Genomic DNA, 14,318 nt, shown 5'->3' on the forward strand with positions numbered 1-14,318 from the left:
CATCATACAGCAGGGGCTTGCCCTGTTGTGTCATAAATAGGACCCCACCCAGCTCACCAATCCGTTAAAATGCTTCTTCTCATAAGACCAGCATCCCAATTTAGTCTTCTCTTTCATCTGAATGACAGAAGCCAGCTTCTGGCTGAGTGTTTCTTTTCTCCCCTTCTGATATTTGAGGAAATGGTCAGAGGGGAAAGCAGGATCCACACTTTTTTTTTTTTTTTGGCCACAGTGGTTTGCAGGATCTTTGTTCCCTGACCAGGGATTGAACCTGGACCCCAGCAGTGAAAGTGCCAAGTCCTAACCACTTGGTTGCCAGGAAATTCCTAGGATCTACACTGTTTTAATGTTTTCCTCTTTACTCATTCTTCCAAATCCATTTTTATTTCCTTATATTTTCATTCTGATAATTTTATCCCCATGTTACAAAAAAATATGCCCTCTCATTTTTTCACCTGAAGCCCTTTTCAGTGGCATTTGAGATTTTCCATACCATCTCTCTAGCCTTCAACTCTGCTTTTGTACATAAATCTTCTGTAGTAGATTGGAAACTTACAGGGTCAGTTGACCATTAACGATGATGATGATAATCATAAATACTGGAGGCATTTTATGTGCTAGGAAACTGTGACAGGTTCTTTTTTTTTTTTTTTTTAATCTACATTATCTTTGCTAAGACAATGTCTTACTTATTACTTTAACTTCTTTCTTTGCTCTACCTAGCTTTTATCTCAGAAAGATTTGTCAAATGAGTAAAGAAATAAAAGATTGGGTAGTAGAGAGAGATTGAGGATGATATTGGGGAGAGATGTGTGTAGAATCTGGATTAAGTTTGGAATTTATAGAGTAAAATGGGTTCACTGGATTGAATGTGAATTTCCAGGCCCCTTTAAAGGAAATAATTCTGATCTATTGTGTGTGTTCTCAGTTGTGTCTGACTGCGACCCCAAGGTACTGTAACCTTCCAGACTCCTCTGTCCATGGAATTTTCTAGGCGGGAATACTGGAGCGGGGTTGCCATTTCCTCCTCCAGGTGGTCCTCCCGACTCAGGGATCAAACGCACATCTCTTGTGTCTCTTTCAGTGGTAGGCGGATTCTTTGCCACTGTGTCAATTATATTTAAATATATTAATTGGCTACTTGTCTGGTTCTATTTAAGGTCAGGCGGTGCCAGCTAGGAAACTTGGCTTTCCTGGTTTCTTTCAGGTCAGTAAACTTAAGCCTGGGTCTGTAGAGGGCACAGGAAACACTGTTAGGAGAAGGCATTAGAGGGCGCAGTAATTCTGGCGATAATGTTTTGTTTTTTGTCTTTTTGAGAATACTAGAATGGTTTAGGGACTAGGGACTGTGATGGGGAACCTGAGGTGGAAGAAGAGCATCTTCTAGGTGCACTCACGGCCTGGCCTTGTAGACTGAGAATGTTTCATTGGGAGAGTGGGGTCTCAGAGCGCCTATAAAGGCAGAGCAAAGCTTGCCAGCTGACATTGTCTGAGAAATTGCTGGCAGGCTCTGGAGGGCTTGGTTGGCTTCCCGTGGTGTCTTTGGTGTCCTAAGTGAAAAGAAAAGGGAGAGACTACTGTTAACATTTTTAGAATTTAATTTTAATGAGAGCTTTTAAAATGTTAAAAGTAAGACTCATCTAGTGGAAAAATTAAAAGCTTATTTATTTTATACAGAATAGTTTGTTCTCCATACCTTTTTGTATGTAAGCATAATAGTTTACTTTAAAAAAATGAGCTTGTGCTATACATATTTTTCTTTGCAACCCTGCCAGGCTTCCCTGTCCATGGGATTCTCCAGGCAAGAACACTGGAGTGGGTTGCCATGCCCTCCTCCAGGGGATCTTCCTGACCCAGGGATCAAATCCACATCTCATATCTCCTGCATTGGCAGGCAGGCTCTACTTCTGTAGCCACCTGGGAAGCCCGTTTTGCTCTGTGCCTCTAACCAATCTTATTACACTATGTTATATATCTGTAGAAATCCATAAAACTTATGTGTATAGTTTGGGACTTCTCTTGTGGTCCAGTGGATAAGAATCCTCCTTGCAAGGCAGGGGAGTCAGGTCTGAGCCCTGCTTGGGAACTAAGATCCCACCTGTTGCAGAGCAACTAAGCCCATGCTGCAACTACTGAAGCCTGCCTGCTCTGGAGCCCGTGTGCCACAACTAGAGAGTCCATTTGCCAAAATGAAAGTTCCCACATGATATAATGAAGATCCCGTGTGCTGCAACTAAGACCTGATGCAGCCAAATAAATAAAAAATAAATAAATATTAAAAAAAGACCTAGATGTCTGCCTTTTAGTGGCTGCTTTACTTCAACTAAGCCATTTTTCCTCTCTGTTTCAGTCTTGCCTGTGAGTAAAATAAGGTTGAAGATGGGGGCCAGGAACCTCTTGGAAGGCAGCCCTGGGTTGTTGGGGAAAAGGGTAAGGAAGAGGGGGCCAGCCAGACCTTCAGCCAGCTCCCCTGGACCCTGGAGCAGTCTGGCTCTTACATGAGACTGAGAAAGAAATGAGTGGTGGGCTGGGGGAGAGGGCAGGGGGTGAGGGCAGCTCAGGTAATATCTGCTCTGCTCTCAGAGGGATTCAGGGGAGCAAGTGGGGATCTCGACGGTGCACTGTTGTTGTCAATATCGTGTTACTGACCTTGGCACCCACATTCTTGGCCTCCTTCTCGGAACCACCTCCCAGAAGCCTGGCATTGGTCCCTTTGGCCTCTGGCAACCCCTGTAGGAAGGAAACTGGTCACTTCCAGGCACTGGAAAGGGAAGGCGCCAAGGCCCTTATCACTGTGCTTCTGGGTCAGCGCAGCTCCATTGCTCTTCCTTTTTACTCAGGGATCTAGAGTACTTCAAGAGAGGAGTATTTTACATGTATCTTATTTGTTTAAGCCATACCGTGTGGCTTGTAGGATCTTAGTTCCCCAATCTGGGATTGAACCCAGGCCCTTGGCAGTGAAAGTGCAGAGTCCTAGCCTCTGGACTGCCAGGGAATTCTCTATTTTAGTTTTTAAATTGTATAGTGTATTTACAATGTTGTATTAATTTCTGGCCTACAGCAAAGTGATACAGCTTTATACATACACACACACAAATATATTCTTTTTTGTATTCTTTTCCGTTATGATGTATTACAGGATATTGAATCTAACAGGTCCCTGTGCTATACTGTAGGACATTTTTGCTTGTCTATTTTATATATAATGGTTTATATCTTCTAATCCCCAACTCCTAATTTATCCCTCCCCCACCCCCTTTTCCCTTTGGTAACCATAAGTTTGCTTTCTATGTCTGTGAGCCTGTTTCTGTTTTGTAAGTAAGTTCATTTGTGTCATTGGATTCCACATATAAGTGATATCATATGGTATTCGTCTTTCTCTTTCTGACTTAGTTCACTTAGTAAATGACAATCTATAGGTCCATCCGTGTTGCTGCAAATGGCATTATTTCATTCTTTTAATGGTTGAGTAATATTCCTTTGTATATATATACCACATCTTCTTTATCCATTCATCTGTCGAAGGGCATTTAGGTTGCTTCCATGTCCTGGCTATTGTAAATAGCACATGTATCTTTTTAAATTATAGTTTTGTCCAGATATATGCCTAGGAGTGGGATTGCTAGATCATATGACAACTCTATTTTTAGTTTTTTGAGGAACCTCGATACTGTTTTCCATTGTGGCTGTACCGATTAACATTCCCACCAACAGAGCAGGAAGGTTCCATTTTCTCCACACTCAAGAGAGGAGTATTTTAAATGGGTAAGGAATTGAAGTTTAAAATCTGACTTAGAGAAAAGCTTACCTGGAAGTAGGTGGAGAAAGAATGATTTCTGGATGGAAAAGTAGGGGTTAATCAAGACCTTACATTCTTCCCCTATTAAGAGTCCCTCCTACATACATTAAAATCCTGAAAACTTAAGGAATGAGAGCAAGGAGTAGATTATTCCATTAACCAATCAGGAACTTCATCTGACCTCCATGTTTGATTGTATTTGAATCCATAGTCCCAGTTCAACTGTGAGAAGTTGGTATTTACCTTTGTTCCTCTGTAACAAATCCATTCCTCTTTTTGTCTCTATTCAAGTCTGTCTTACCACCTGATGCTCTCTTATGCCCATCTTGTAAGACCTAAAATATTTTTTATGACAACCAAGGTGATGTTTTATAGGTATTCTGGAACTGCAATTGGGTTCAGATGATGCTTCCTCTGTACAGGAGTTGTTCATATTTACTGCCAGACTGAATTATACCTTCACATGGTTCCCTACTGTATTTGAATACGGTAGCTGAAGCTGAAGCTCCAGTACTTTGGCCACCTGATGCAAAGAGCCAACTCATTGGAAAAGATTGTGATGCTTTGAAAGATTGAAGGCAAAAGGAGAAGGGGGCGGCAGAGGATGAGATGGTTAGATAGCATCACCAACTCAATGGACATAAATTTGAGCAAACCCTGGGAAACAGTGAAGGACAGGGAAGCCTGGCATGCTGCAGTCCATGGGGTTGTAAAGAGTTGGACTCCACTTCGCAACTAAACAACTATTATTGTACAATTACACTTATAGTTTGTTGTTTGAAATGTGTTATGTATTGAATTCTGTCTCCCTAAAACTCATTGAAGCCATAACCCTTAATAACTCAGAAAGTCTACATTTGAGGATAGGGCCTTTTAAAGAGATGATTAAGTTAAAATGAGACCCTTATGGTGGGCTCTATTCCAATCTGATTGGAGTTCTTACAAGGAGAAGAGATTTGGGCACACAAAGAGACACCAGGCATGTCCATGCACAGAGGAATGGCCAGTGAGGAAACAGCAAGGAGATGGCTATCTGTAAGCCAAGGAGAGCGTCCTCGGAAGAAACCAAAGTTGCTGACACTTTGATCTTGAGCTTTCCAGTCTTCAGAATTGTGAGGAAATAAGTTGTTGTTTTAAGCCTCACAGTCTGTGGTGTTTTGTTATGGGCAAGTCTAGCAAACTAAAAATCTTTCTCCCTCACTAGATGCTGAACCAATGACTCAGTAGTCACTCAGCTACATGGCTGCTGACACACGGGAGACGCATGGTAAATGTCTGATAAGATGGACACGTTGTCCAGAGAGGGCCCTTAGAGAAGCCTCTGGTTCAGTCCAGCTCTCCTGTTCCCCATACTCGTGCCCTTTCTGCCGCATAGATGGAGGGTGTTACACCACTTCTCCAAGTGCTGGTTTCCAAGTGTTTGCACGTGCTGTTTTGAGTGGTGTTAATTTCAACAGGCATGGCCCCTGCCATCTAAACTTTTCTAATATTTTACTCTTGCCTGACCTCTACTTCTGGTTTCAGAGACAAGCCGAAGAATATTAGAGTCAGAGGTTATCTTGGAGATCATGAGTGGAACCCTTTCACTAAGGAGTTTTTCTTTTTCATTTTTAATGCGACACAACTATATTAGAAAAAATTTGTAAAGTCCAAATAAAAATCTTTACTCTTGCCAACCATTGGAATTTTAGTGTGCATATGATTTTTTAAATATAGTGATAGCCGCACTATGTGAACATTTTCCTTTTTATTCACTTTGTAAGCTTGTTCCTGTGTTGTCTTACAACATTGATACCAGACTTTTTAAAATAAAAATTTGTTTTTTCATTTGGCTTCACTGATTGGTCTTAGTTTCAGCACATGGGATCTTTGATCTTCCCTGTGGCACGTGGGATCTTTTTTTAGTTGCAAACTCTTAGTTGCAGCGTGTGGGATCTAGTTCTCTGACCAGGGATGGAATCCCGGCCCTCTGCATTGGGATTGTGGAGTGTTAGCCACTGGACCACCAGGGAAGTCCCCCACACAGACGTTTTGAATGACTACATAACACTCGCAAGTGTATGCACTTCAGATTACCTGATTGCTCTCTCACTGCTGAATATTTAGATGACTGAATATTTAGATGAATATTTATTTATAATAAATAAATATAAAAATATTTATTTTTAGATATTGATACATTTATTTGTAACTGTTTTCCACATGTTGGATTTCTGTCTTAGGGAACACAAGCGGAATTACTGGGTCCAAAGTTAAGAACAGTTTTATGTTTCTAGATATCTTTACCAAGTTGCTTTTAAAAAAGTTATATTAAGTTAACTAAACCACTGTCTCTTATTTTCAGGTGAGGAAACTGAAACCCCGAGAGAGCAAATGAAATGCCCAAGTTCACAAAGGTAATGGTGACTCATCTGATGCTAAAACCTAGATCCAAGGCTCTTAGTCTGTTGTTCTTTCTGCAGCCCTGTGTGACCCTAATTTCATGGTGTAACTGAAAATGAAGCTGTTACTACAGTATTATGTCCCTCAAAGTTCAGACATTTTTGGACCACCTTAATTTTTGCTATAGCTTAGACCACCTCTACTATTATTTATTTCACATTAATACTTTTTTCTTTAAATAAATTTAATTTACATAACATCTTCATTCTATACAATATTTTCTGTGAGATTCCGGGTTTGATACATGCTTAGATCTTTTTCTAAGATGCATTAAAAATAAACATATGACTATTAAAGTAGAAGCTTATTTATGTTTTACCTAAAATCAGTTTTGGAAAATATTGATATGGTGGAATAAGCATGGACCTTGTATCCAGACATTCCTGAGGTCAACTGCTTGCTCTGTCAGTTAGCTATATGGTCTTGGAGAAGTCACTTAGCTTCTTTGATCATCGATGCTATGGTTTGTAGAGTGTCTATCAGTATCCACCTTGCAGTGATGTTAGGAATAAAGAAGCCTCTGTGGGCCCAGTGCCCAAATAGATGTTCAGTACACTGTGGTTATTATAGCGGGTATTATTGCAGACTTCCAGTTATTTCCTGAAAGGAGTGTCTATACTGGGTTATTGTTCTTGCTAACTTCTATGTGTAAAGAAGTTGCTTCCACATGTTAGGTTTTACAGTAGATCTGTTATTACTTTTACCTCTCATATCCTCTACTTATTAGCATTGTGATTTTGGACAAGTTTGCTTAACTTTTCTGTGATCTATTTACATAATTTGTAAAACAAGGCTAAAAAAGTACATTGGTGTGTGTAGGCACACATCTGTCCACTAGAGGGCCTAGACCTAAGAGTCCTAGTGTGTGCACGCTCAGTCATGTCTTGACTCTTTGCAATCCCATGGACTGTAGCCTGCCAGGCTCCTCTGTCCGGGAGATTTCCCAGGCAAGAATACTGGAGTGGGTTGCCATTTCCTTCTCCAGAAGATCTTTGTGAGCCAGTGATCGAATCCATGTCTCCTGCATTGGCAGATTCTTTACCATCTGAGCCACCAGGGAAGCCAATAGCCCTGGTAGCCATGGGCAATACCTAGTGCCCAAGATTTGTGAATATCATTCTCCCATGAAAGGAACCAGGGCTCTGTGGAGAAATGGCTGACTCCAGGGCTGCAGAAGGGAAGTACAAGATGACCCTGGAACATCTTGAGGTGTTACCGAAAGGTGTGGGGTCTGGCTGCTTGCTGCTCAAAGGGCCAATAAACAGGCCAAGTTGGTGGAAAGGAAAGTTTGCTTTATTTCAGATGCTGGCAACTGAGGGGTAGGGTGGCAGACAAAGGCCGACTGCCCACTGCCCCCCACCCCGGGAACCAGTGGGACGAGGTTTTATAGATAGAAGGCGGGGGTTACTACATGTAGAAAGAGCACAGTCATCTCTGACAGTCATCTTCAAATTGGTCATCAGTGGTCTAACCAGCATCATCTTGGTTGTTTTAGGTACAGTTAATCTTCAGTTCCAGGGTCAGTTTGTTTCCATTTCTTTGAGGCCAGTTCTCGGAATCGTGGCAGCTTATGTCCTGGGTACAGTCTGGTCATCATGTAATTAACTTCTCCACCTGATGTTTTGGTATCTATAAGACAGCTCACAGGATATGGCTCAGAATATTATCTATAGCCCTTGAGAAATAACTAAAGGTCCTTGACTATGCCTAATGACTACATTGTTATTATTTAGTCTCCTTTTTGTTTTCCTTTGTTTCCGCATTTCTCACTTCTCTAATTAAACCTGTTCTTTGACTGACGTTTTCCACAGACAAAAGACAGGCAGAGAACATGGTGGGGGGTGAGGGGCAAGGACCATAGGGTCCTGCTCCATTTCAGTGTGAGAAAGTCAGGAACTGCTAAAGAAATGATGTGTCCCAAAAGACACCAGAGCCACCTGGATGGGGCTCAGTGGCCAGCTCAGTGGCCAGCTTTGGGACAATAGGAGCAACGTTGTATATAAGGATGGTAATGGATTATAAATCCCACAAATACCCCTGAGTCTTTACTTATATAAGTACATAATTTAATACCTAAATAAATGGGAGAGAAGGAATAGCTCTCTCTCTCTTTTATATTCAACTCGTGGTTTTAAAGCAACGCTTTTTGAAAAGACCATAACGTAAGGGGCTACCTTCTAAATCACTGACTACACATCACTTCCTCCAGGATGTAGAGACACTGGATAAATAGATGCTGTGAAGGGATATCTGGTGCAGGAACAGCTCTTCCTCATAGGGGAATGTTAGCTAATAAATGTAGAAGGAATGATGGAAACAGAAAATCACTGATTTGCTAAAACCAGAGTAATACCTGTTGTAGGCAAGAATCACCCATGGATTTTAAAAATTAATGGGCATAAGTATGATGAGAAGAAGCAGGTTATTTGGACAGTCTCAAACTATCTCTCCACAGGATACTTACTAACTATAGTGAGAAATAGTACCTTTATGGACACTGTAAGTTTCCTGTGGTTTGTAATTGCGCCACCTGGCGGCTCAGTGTTGTTGTTCAGTTGAGCAGTCATGTCCGACTCCTTGAGACCCCCTGGACTGCAGCTCGCCAGGTTTCCCTGTCCTTCGCCATCTGGAGTTTGCTCAAACTCATGTTCATTGAGTCGGTGATGCCATCCAACCATCTCATCCTCTGTTGTCCCTTTCTCCTGCCTTCAATCTTTTCTAGCATCAGGGTTTTTTCCAATGAACCGGCTCTTCTCCTCAGATTGCCTAAGTATTGGAGCTTCAGCTTCAGCATCAGCCCTTCCAGTGAATATTCAGGGTTGATTTCCTTTAGGATTGACTGGTTTGGACTGCAAGGACTAGGGGCGGCTCAGTGAGCTTTCCCCAACTCATTGTTCTTGTGCCTTAGTAGCTGCTTTACTCAAGTCGCAAAGTTGTACAGGACTGAGTGACTAACATTTTACTCAATTTTAGTAAGTTCACATTATTGAGTGTTTACTCTTCACAACAGTTGTATAAGCTAAGTGGTATTTTATTCATTTTAAGATGCTAAAACCGAGGCTTAAAAATGTTAAACATCCGGACTTCGGTGGTGGTTCACTGGTTAAGAATCCGCCTGCCAATGCAGGGGATACTGGTTTGATCCCTGGTTGGGGAAGACCCCACATGCCACAGAGCAACTAAGCCCGTGCGCCACAACTGCTGAGCCCACGCGCCCTAGAGCCCCTGCTCTGCAACAAGAGAAGCCACTGTGATGAGAAGCCCACACACCACAACTAGAGAGTAGCCCCCCTCCTGGCAATAAGAGAAAGCCCACAAACAGCAACGAAGACCCAGTGCAGTCAAAAATAAATGAAATAAATAAATAAAAATTTTAAAAATGTTAAGCATTTTGTGTAGGGTTGCAAGGTAAGTGATGGAGCCAGGAATTGGATCCCGGTGCCCCTGAATTCAGGCCTGAGTCTGAAGGTCCAGGTGAGTCTAAACGTGTCGCTGTGTTTGAGAATTATTGGAGAGAGCAGCGGCTCCACAGGGGAGTGGGTCCCCCTCCCGGGAACATTTGGCTGAGTCTGAAGATATTTTTGGCTGTATTAACTGGGGGGTGGGCAGGGAGAGGCTGCTAATTGGCTTCTAGAGGGTGGAGGCCACTCAGATGTTGCTGAACATGTTACAAAGCACCGAACAGTACACCTCGCCACCTTACAACTGGGAATTATTAAGCTCTAATGTCAGCAGAGCTGCTATGAAACCAGGGTGTCCAGTCTCCTGAAAGTGAAAGTGTTAGTCCCTCAGTCATGTTTGACTCTTGTGACCCCACGGACTGTAGCCCACCAGGATTCTCTGTTCATGGGATTTCCCAGGCAAGAATACTGGAGTGGGTTACCATTCTGTTCTCTAGGGGATCTTCCTGACCTAGGGATCGAACCCAGGTCTCCCGCATTGGAAGCAGATTCTTTACTGTCTGAGCCACCAAAGTCTTGTAAAGAGAGGCCAGTCTCCTAAGAGCAATATTTTGAACTTGCCGGGTCACGGGAGGGACATGGCAACAAGACACCAGGTTGTGCCAGCGGCGAGGTTACAGCGCAGAAGGACAGGGGTAGGAGTAGGCGACGCACCGACACTCAGCTCAAGGTGGAATGTGGACCGTGCAGAGAGAGTCCCGTCGGGGCCGAGCTTGTGCAGGGGAGGGAGGCTCACGTCTGCCTCTGGGTCGCATCAGGGCGGCTGTGGGAGCGGAGCTGAGCTGGTGGGAGGACGCAAGAGCAGCTGGGGAGCAGCCGAGGTTCCGAGGTCCTGGCTGAGAGAAACACGGGCCCTTGTTAATGTGGGGGTGCGGGGGGGATGGCCGGAAAAGGCGGCTGTGACTGGAGCTTGGAATCCAGGCTGAGGGCTCCAGCCTGGGGGCCCGTCACAGCGGTGGAAAAGACCTTCCTCCCAGAATGCTGGTCTAGGGCCTCCCCTGCCGGGCCGTGGGGCCCAGCGGCTCCCAGAGAACTCTATAAGGGAGAAGATGCTGGAAATGGGGTGCAGCAGGGTAGACTCCTGATTTTAGGACCCACTCGATGCTGAGTGTGTAACAAAGCTATTTCACCTCAAAGTAGCGCTTGGGGAGATGGTCACTTAGAGTGGGAACATAGGTGGGGAGGGGGTCCCTTCTGCACAGTTGTTCTGCTAAGGGCTGGCCCACTCCGGCTGTAGGGAACAGTGAGGCAGATTCGGAACTCCTAACCCAGGATCTGCTTCCTAAAGGTGAGCTGTTCAAACGGCTTGGTGTGGTCACAGCTTCAAACATGGGTACTACCTGGTGGTGTGATTTTTCTGGTTTATTGCCTTACCATGAAAAAGCATTCAGAATTGTTGGGGCACGTCTAGTGTACTAGGAAGAATATAATCGAGGATGACTGTCTGGACACACACTTGCCTTCAACACCCTCTCTGCATGGCTTCCAGGCCTGGCCCCCAGGACACTCAATACTCCCCCGAGCAGGGACTGGGGGAGAGGTAAGGTCCTCTCCCGCCAGCTACCCTCGCAGACACTCCATACACATGGGCTCCTTTAACTTCATGACACTCTTAGGATTTACATTTTGTTCATTGCTTTTTGTAAATAAATAAACAGGCACCCATACAGGCTAACTCACCGCTAATCCCCGTAGCCTGCAGGGGCTACATTTTACCGCGTGTGTGGTCATGCTCTTTCCTGTTTAGCCACGTTTCTCCCCCCTTTTTATCTTTCATAGAAAGTGGACTTTTTCTCACCTGTGTGTGAGCTTCTGAAGATCGTGGACATCAGCATTAGGGGCAGCAACAGGAAGAGGGAAGAGATTAGAACCTTCATTTCACCTGTCAGTGTTGCTGCGCGATGTTTGAAGAGTGTGTGTCAGGTTATCAGTGCGAGGTCCCCACATCTCCTGGCAGCTCAGGCTGTGCGCGGTACGTGCCTGGGGGAGTGGGGTGGGGTCTGGGCTTTACTCCCAGGCCAGCGTTTTCACTAAAGGGCGGGAAGGGCCGAGTGGTGCTGGCCTTGTTAGGTAACAGGTTGGGCCATGTGTTTCATGGGAATCTGGGAGGCAAAAATGGCCAAACAAAAGAATGAAGCCTTCCTAGGAACACGAGAGGGTGACTGGTAACCTGGCAGCTGTACTCGTCCCCCGCCCCCTCCCTCCCGCCTTCCCACCCCGCAATGTGCTCTGATTTCTTCTTTTGGCTTGTTTGAATTTCCTTATACGTTTGAGTGACGTTTTCTAGCTTAGTGTCTGGCAGGAAAAGTGAGGGCTAAGGATTGGCAAAGAGGATGACACGGCTGGTCTCCCCTCTGTCCTCCCCACTCCCAGCCTCAGCACAGTATCAGACGTCGCCGTGTCCCCACTGTGGACAGTGTCCTCCAAGTCTGTGGCCGCGTAAGGAGGGAAGCAGAGAGGATGGAGGAGGGGCTCTTCTCTTTTGCCCAGAACCCTGCACTGGGGCACTGGGTCTAAGCAGTCCTCCTTGTTGTTGGTCAGGCAGGTGGCTGTGGCCTCTTGGTTCCCACCTAAAGCAGAGGGACCTGGGTTGGTGGAAGACCCTCAAGGCTAGTCCAAGGGGGTTTGAGAAGAAAGAGCCACAGCAGGGACAGTGTTTGCCCAGGCTGCTGGGGCTCTTGGCATGAGATCTTGTTTGGAATCAGTTCGAGATGAAAGAAGGAGGTGATACTGAGGCTGGGACCTGGGACCCTTTGCTGCAGTGCTGCATTGCTTGCACCTGGATACACCTCTCTTTGAGCAACAAAATACAAAGAAACGGAAGTGAAGAGTGAGAGGGTTAGTTGCTCAGTCACGTTTGACTCCTTGAGACCCCATGGACTATATAGCCCACCAGGCTCCTCTGTCTGTGGAATTCTCCAGGCAAGAATACTGGAGTAGGTTGCCATGCCCTCCTCCGGGGGATCTTCCTGACCCAGGGATGGGACCCAGATCTCCTGCATTGCAGGCGGATTCTTTACCAGCTGAGCCACTAGGGAAGCTCACAAAGAAACTATGCTGTGCTGTGCTTAGTTGCTCAGTTGTTTCCAACTCTTTATGACCCCATGGACTGTTGCCCGCCACACTCCTCTGTCCATGGGGATTCTCCAGAAAAGAATACTGGAGTGGGTTGCCATGCCCTCCTCCAGGGGATCTTGACCAACCCAGGGATGGAACACAGGTCTCCTGCTTTGCAGGTGTATTCTTTACCGTCTGAGCCACCAGGGAAGCCCCAAAGAAACTATATGGGATGAAAAATAACTGTGTGCATGTGCAGTTGGGGCAAATTCTGGACAAAAGATACAAAGAGACCAAAAAACCCAACTGCTGTCTGTGAAGACCCTGGATCTTAAACAGGGTACTGTGAATACCCCCTGCACGCAAAACCACCTAAAAGGTGGGTAAAACACTTAAGCCATCCCTCAGGCTGGACCCCTGGACACACCTCTACCCTCACCTCATATAAGAAATCAGCTCACCCACCTCAGGCAGTGAGCAAGCAAGGGAACCTGTTGTTCTTGTTCCCTGCTGCTGTAGCAGGGGTCCCGATAAAACCTTGCCTGCGTTTCTTGTCTGGCCTCTGCTCAATTTCCATTGATTAAGGAGGCCAAGAACCCTGGTTGAGAACAATACTACTTGGAACAAACACCAAGGGTGCAGAACATCAGCACTTGCTAACCCTGACTCCCGGGGACTCGATGAGAAACTAAATAAAGCACCCCCTCAGGCTCCACGTGTGTGCGTGAACTTCTATCAGAAAAATGTTTTACTGGTAATGGACTGCACCCTCAGATGCTTTCTAACATAGCAGGCCTAGATAAAGGCTTACAAAAATATTATTCAACTCAAGAAACATTTTCAGAGTACCCACAAAGGGCCAGGCCCTACATAAGTTCAGGAACATAAAAATGAACAGTTAATGGTCCTGCCATAGAAATCCCCACCCAGTTGGCTCCATGCTCCTTCTCTGCCCCGCCTTCCATCAACACAAATCCTACCTCACCCTCCAGACCCAGCCCAAGTTCCACTGAGTCGAGAGTCCCTTAAGCTACTCAGTCCACAGTGAATTGCTACTACTTCTGAAATTTGATTGCACGCTGTTTTATGGTGTGTGTCATCTTCCTGGTTAGACTTGAGCTTCCTGAGGACAGAGACCATTGTTAGAATTTTCCAGTGGGGAGACACATCAGTGGTTTACATCAGACAAACTCAGACCAAATCTTCGACTCAAGCCTTCAACTTGAGGACAGTCTCCACTGTGTAGCACAGTGTCTGCCAGCTACAGATGCTTTATAAACTTTGTAGCGAAGTCTACCATCATAGGCGGTACTGTTCATGTTCATAGGCGGAAATAAGCTGAAATTGAGAGGGTAAGGATGAGTAAACAAAAACCATGTCTGGCCTCTTCCCTCCTCTTGCCTGGAACAAAGTCACACCACCTTTACTCACTCCTGCCTGGAGGAACAGGGAGGACTTCCTTGTTAACCTTCCCCTCAGCTCTACAAATATCACCCAGCCCTTAAAGCCTGGCCTCTCCTCTGTCTTCGAGCCCGTTTCCTAAAGTCTCTGGAATGAGT

General features: G+C 45.1%; 1 protein-coding gene across 6 annotated transcripts in view; it reads left to right on the forward strand.

Annotated features, from left to right (window-relative positions):
- LOC145515542 (uncharacterized) overlaps positions 1-14,318 on the forward strand; it is a 97,058-nt gene that overhangs the window by 3,318 nt on the left and 79,422 nt on the right. For all 6 annotated transcript variants that reach the window (XM_081516197.1, XM_081516196.1, XM_081516194.1 and 3 more), the window contains exons 3-4: positions 6,144-6,195; positions 11,482-11,674. In XM_081516197.1, the coding sequence (XP_081372323.1) occupies positions 6,144-6,176 (33 nt within the window). In that variant the 3' untranslated portion in view covers positions 6,177-6,195; positions 11,482-11,674. The remainder of the gene's footprint in view (positions 1-6,143; positions 6,196-11,481; positions 11,675-14,318) is intronic.

This window comes from Giraffa tippelskirchi, chromosome 7 (genome assembly GCF_054371585.1).
Source record: "Giraffa tippelskirchi isolate mGirTip1 chromosome 7, T2T-mGirTip1v1.2.pri, whole genome shotgun sequence".
NCBI classification, from domain to species: Eukaryota; Metazoa; Chordata; class Mammalia; order Artiodactyla; family Giraffidae; genus Giraffa; species Giraffa tippelskirchi.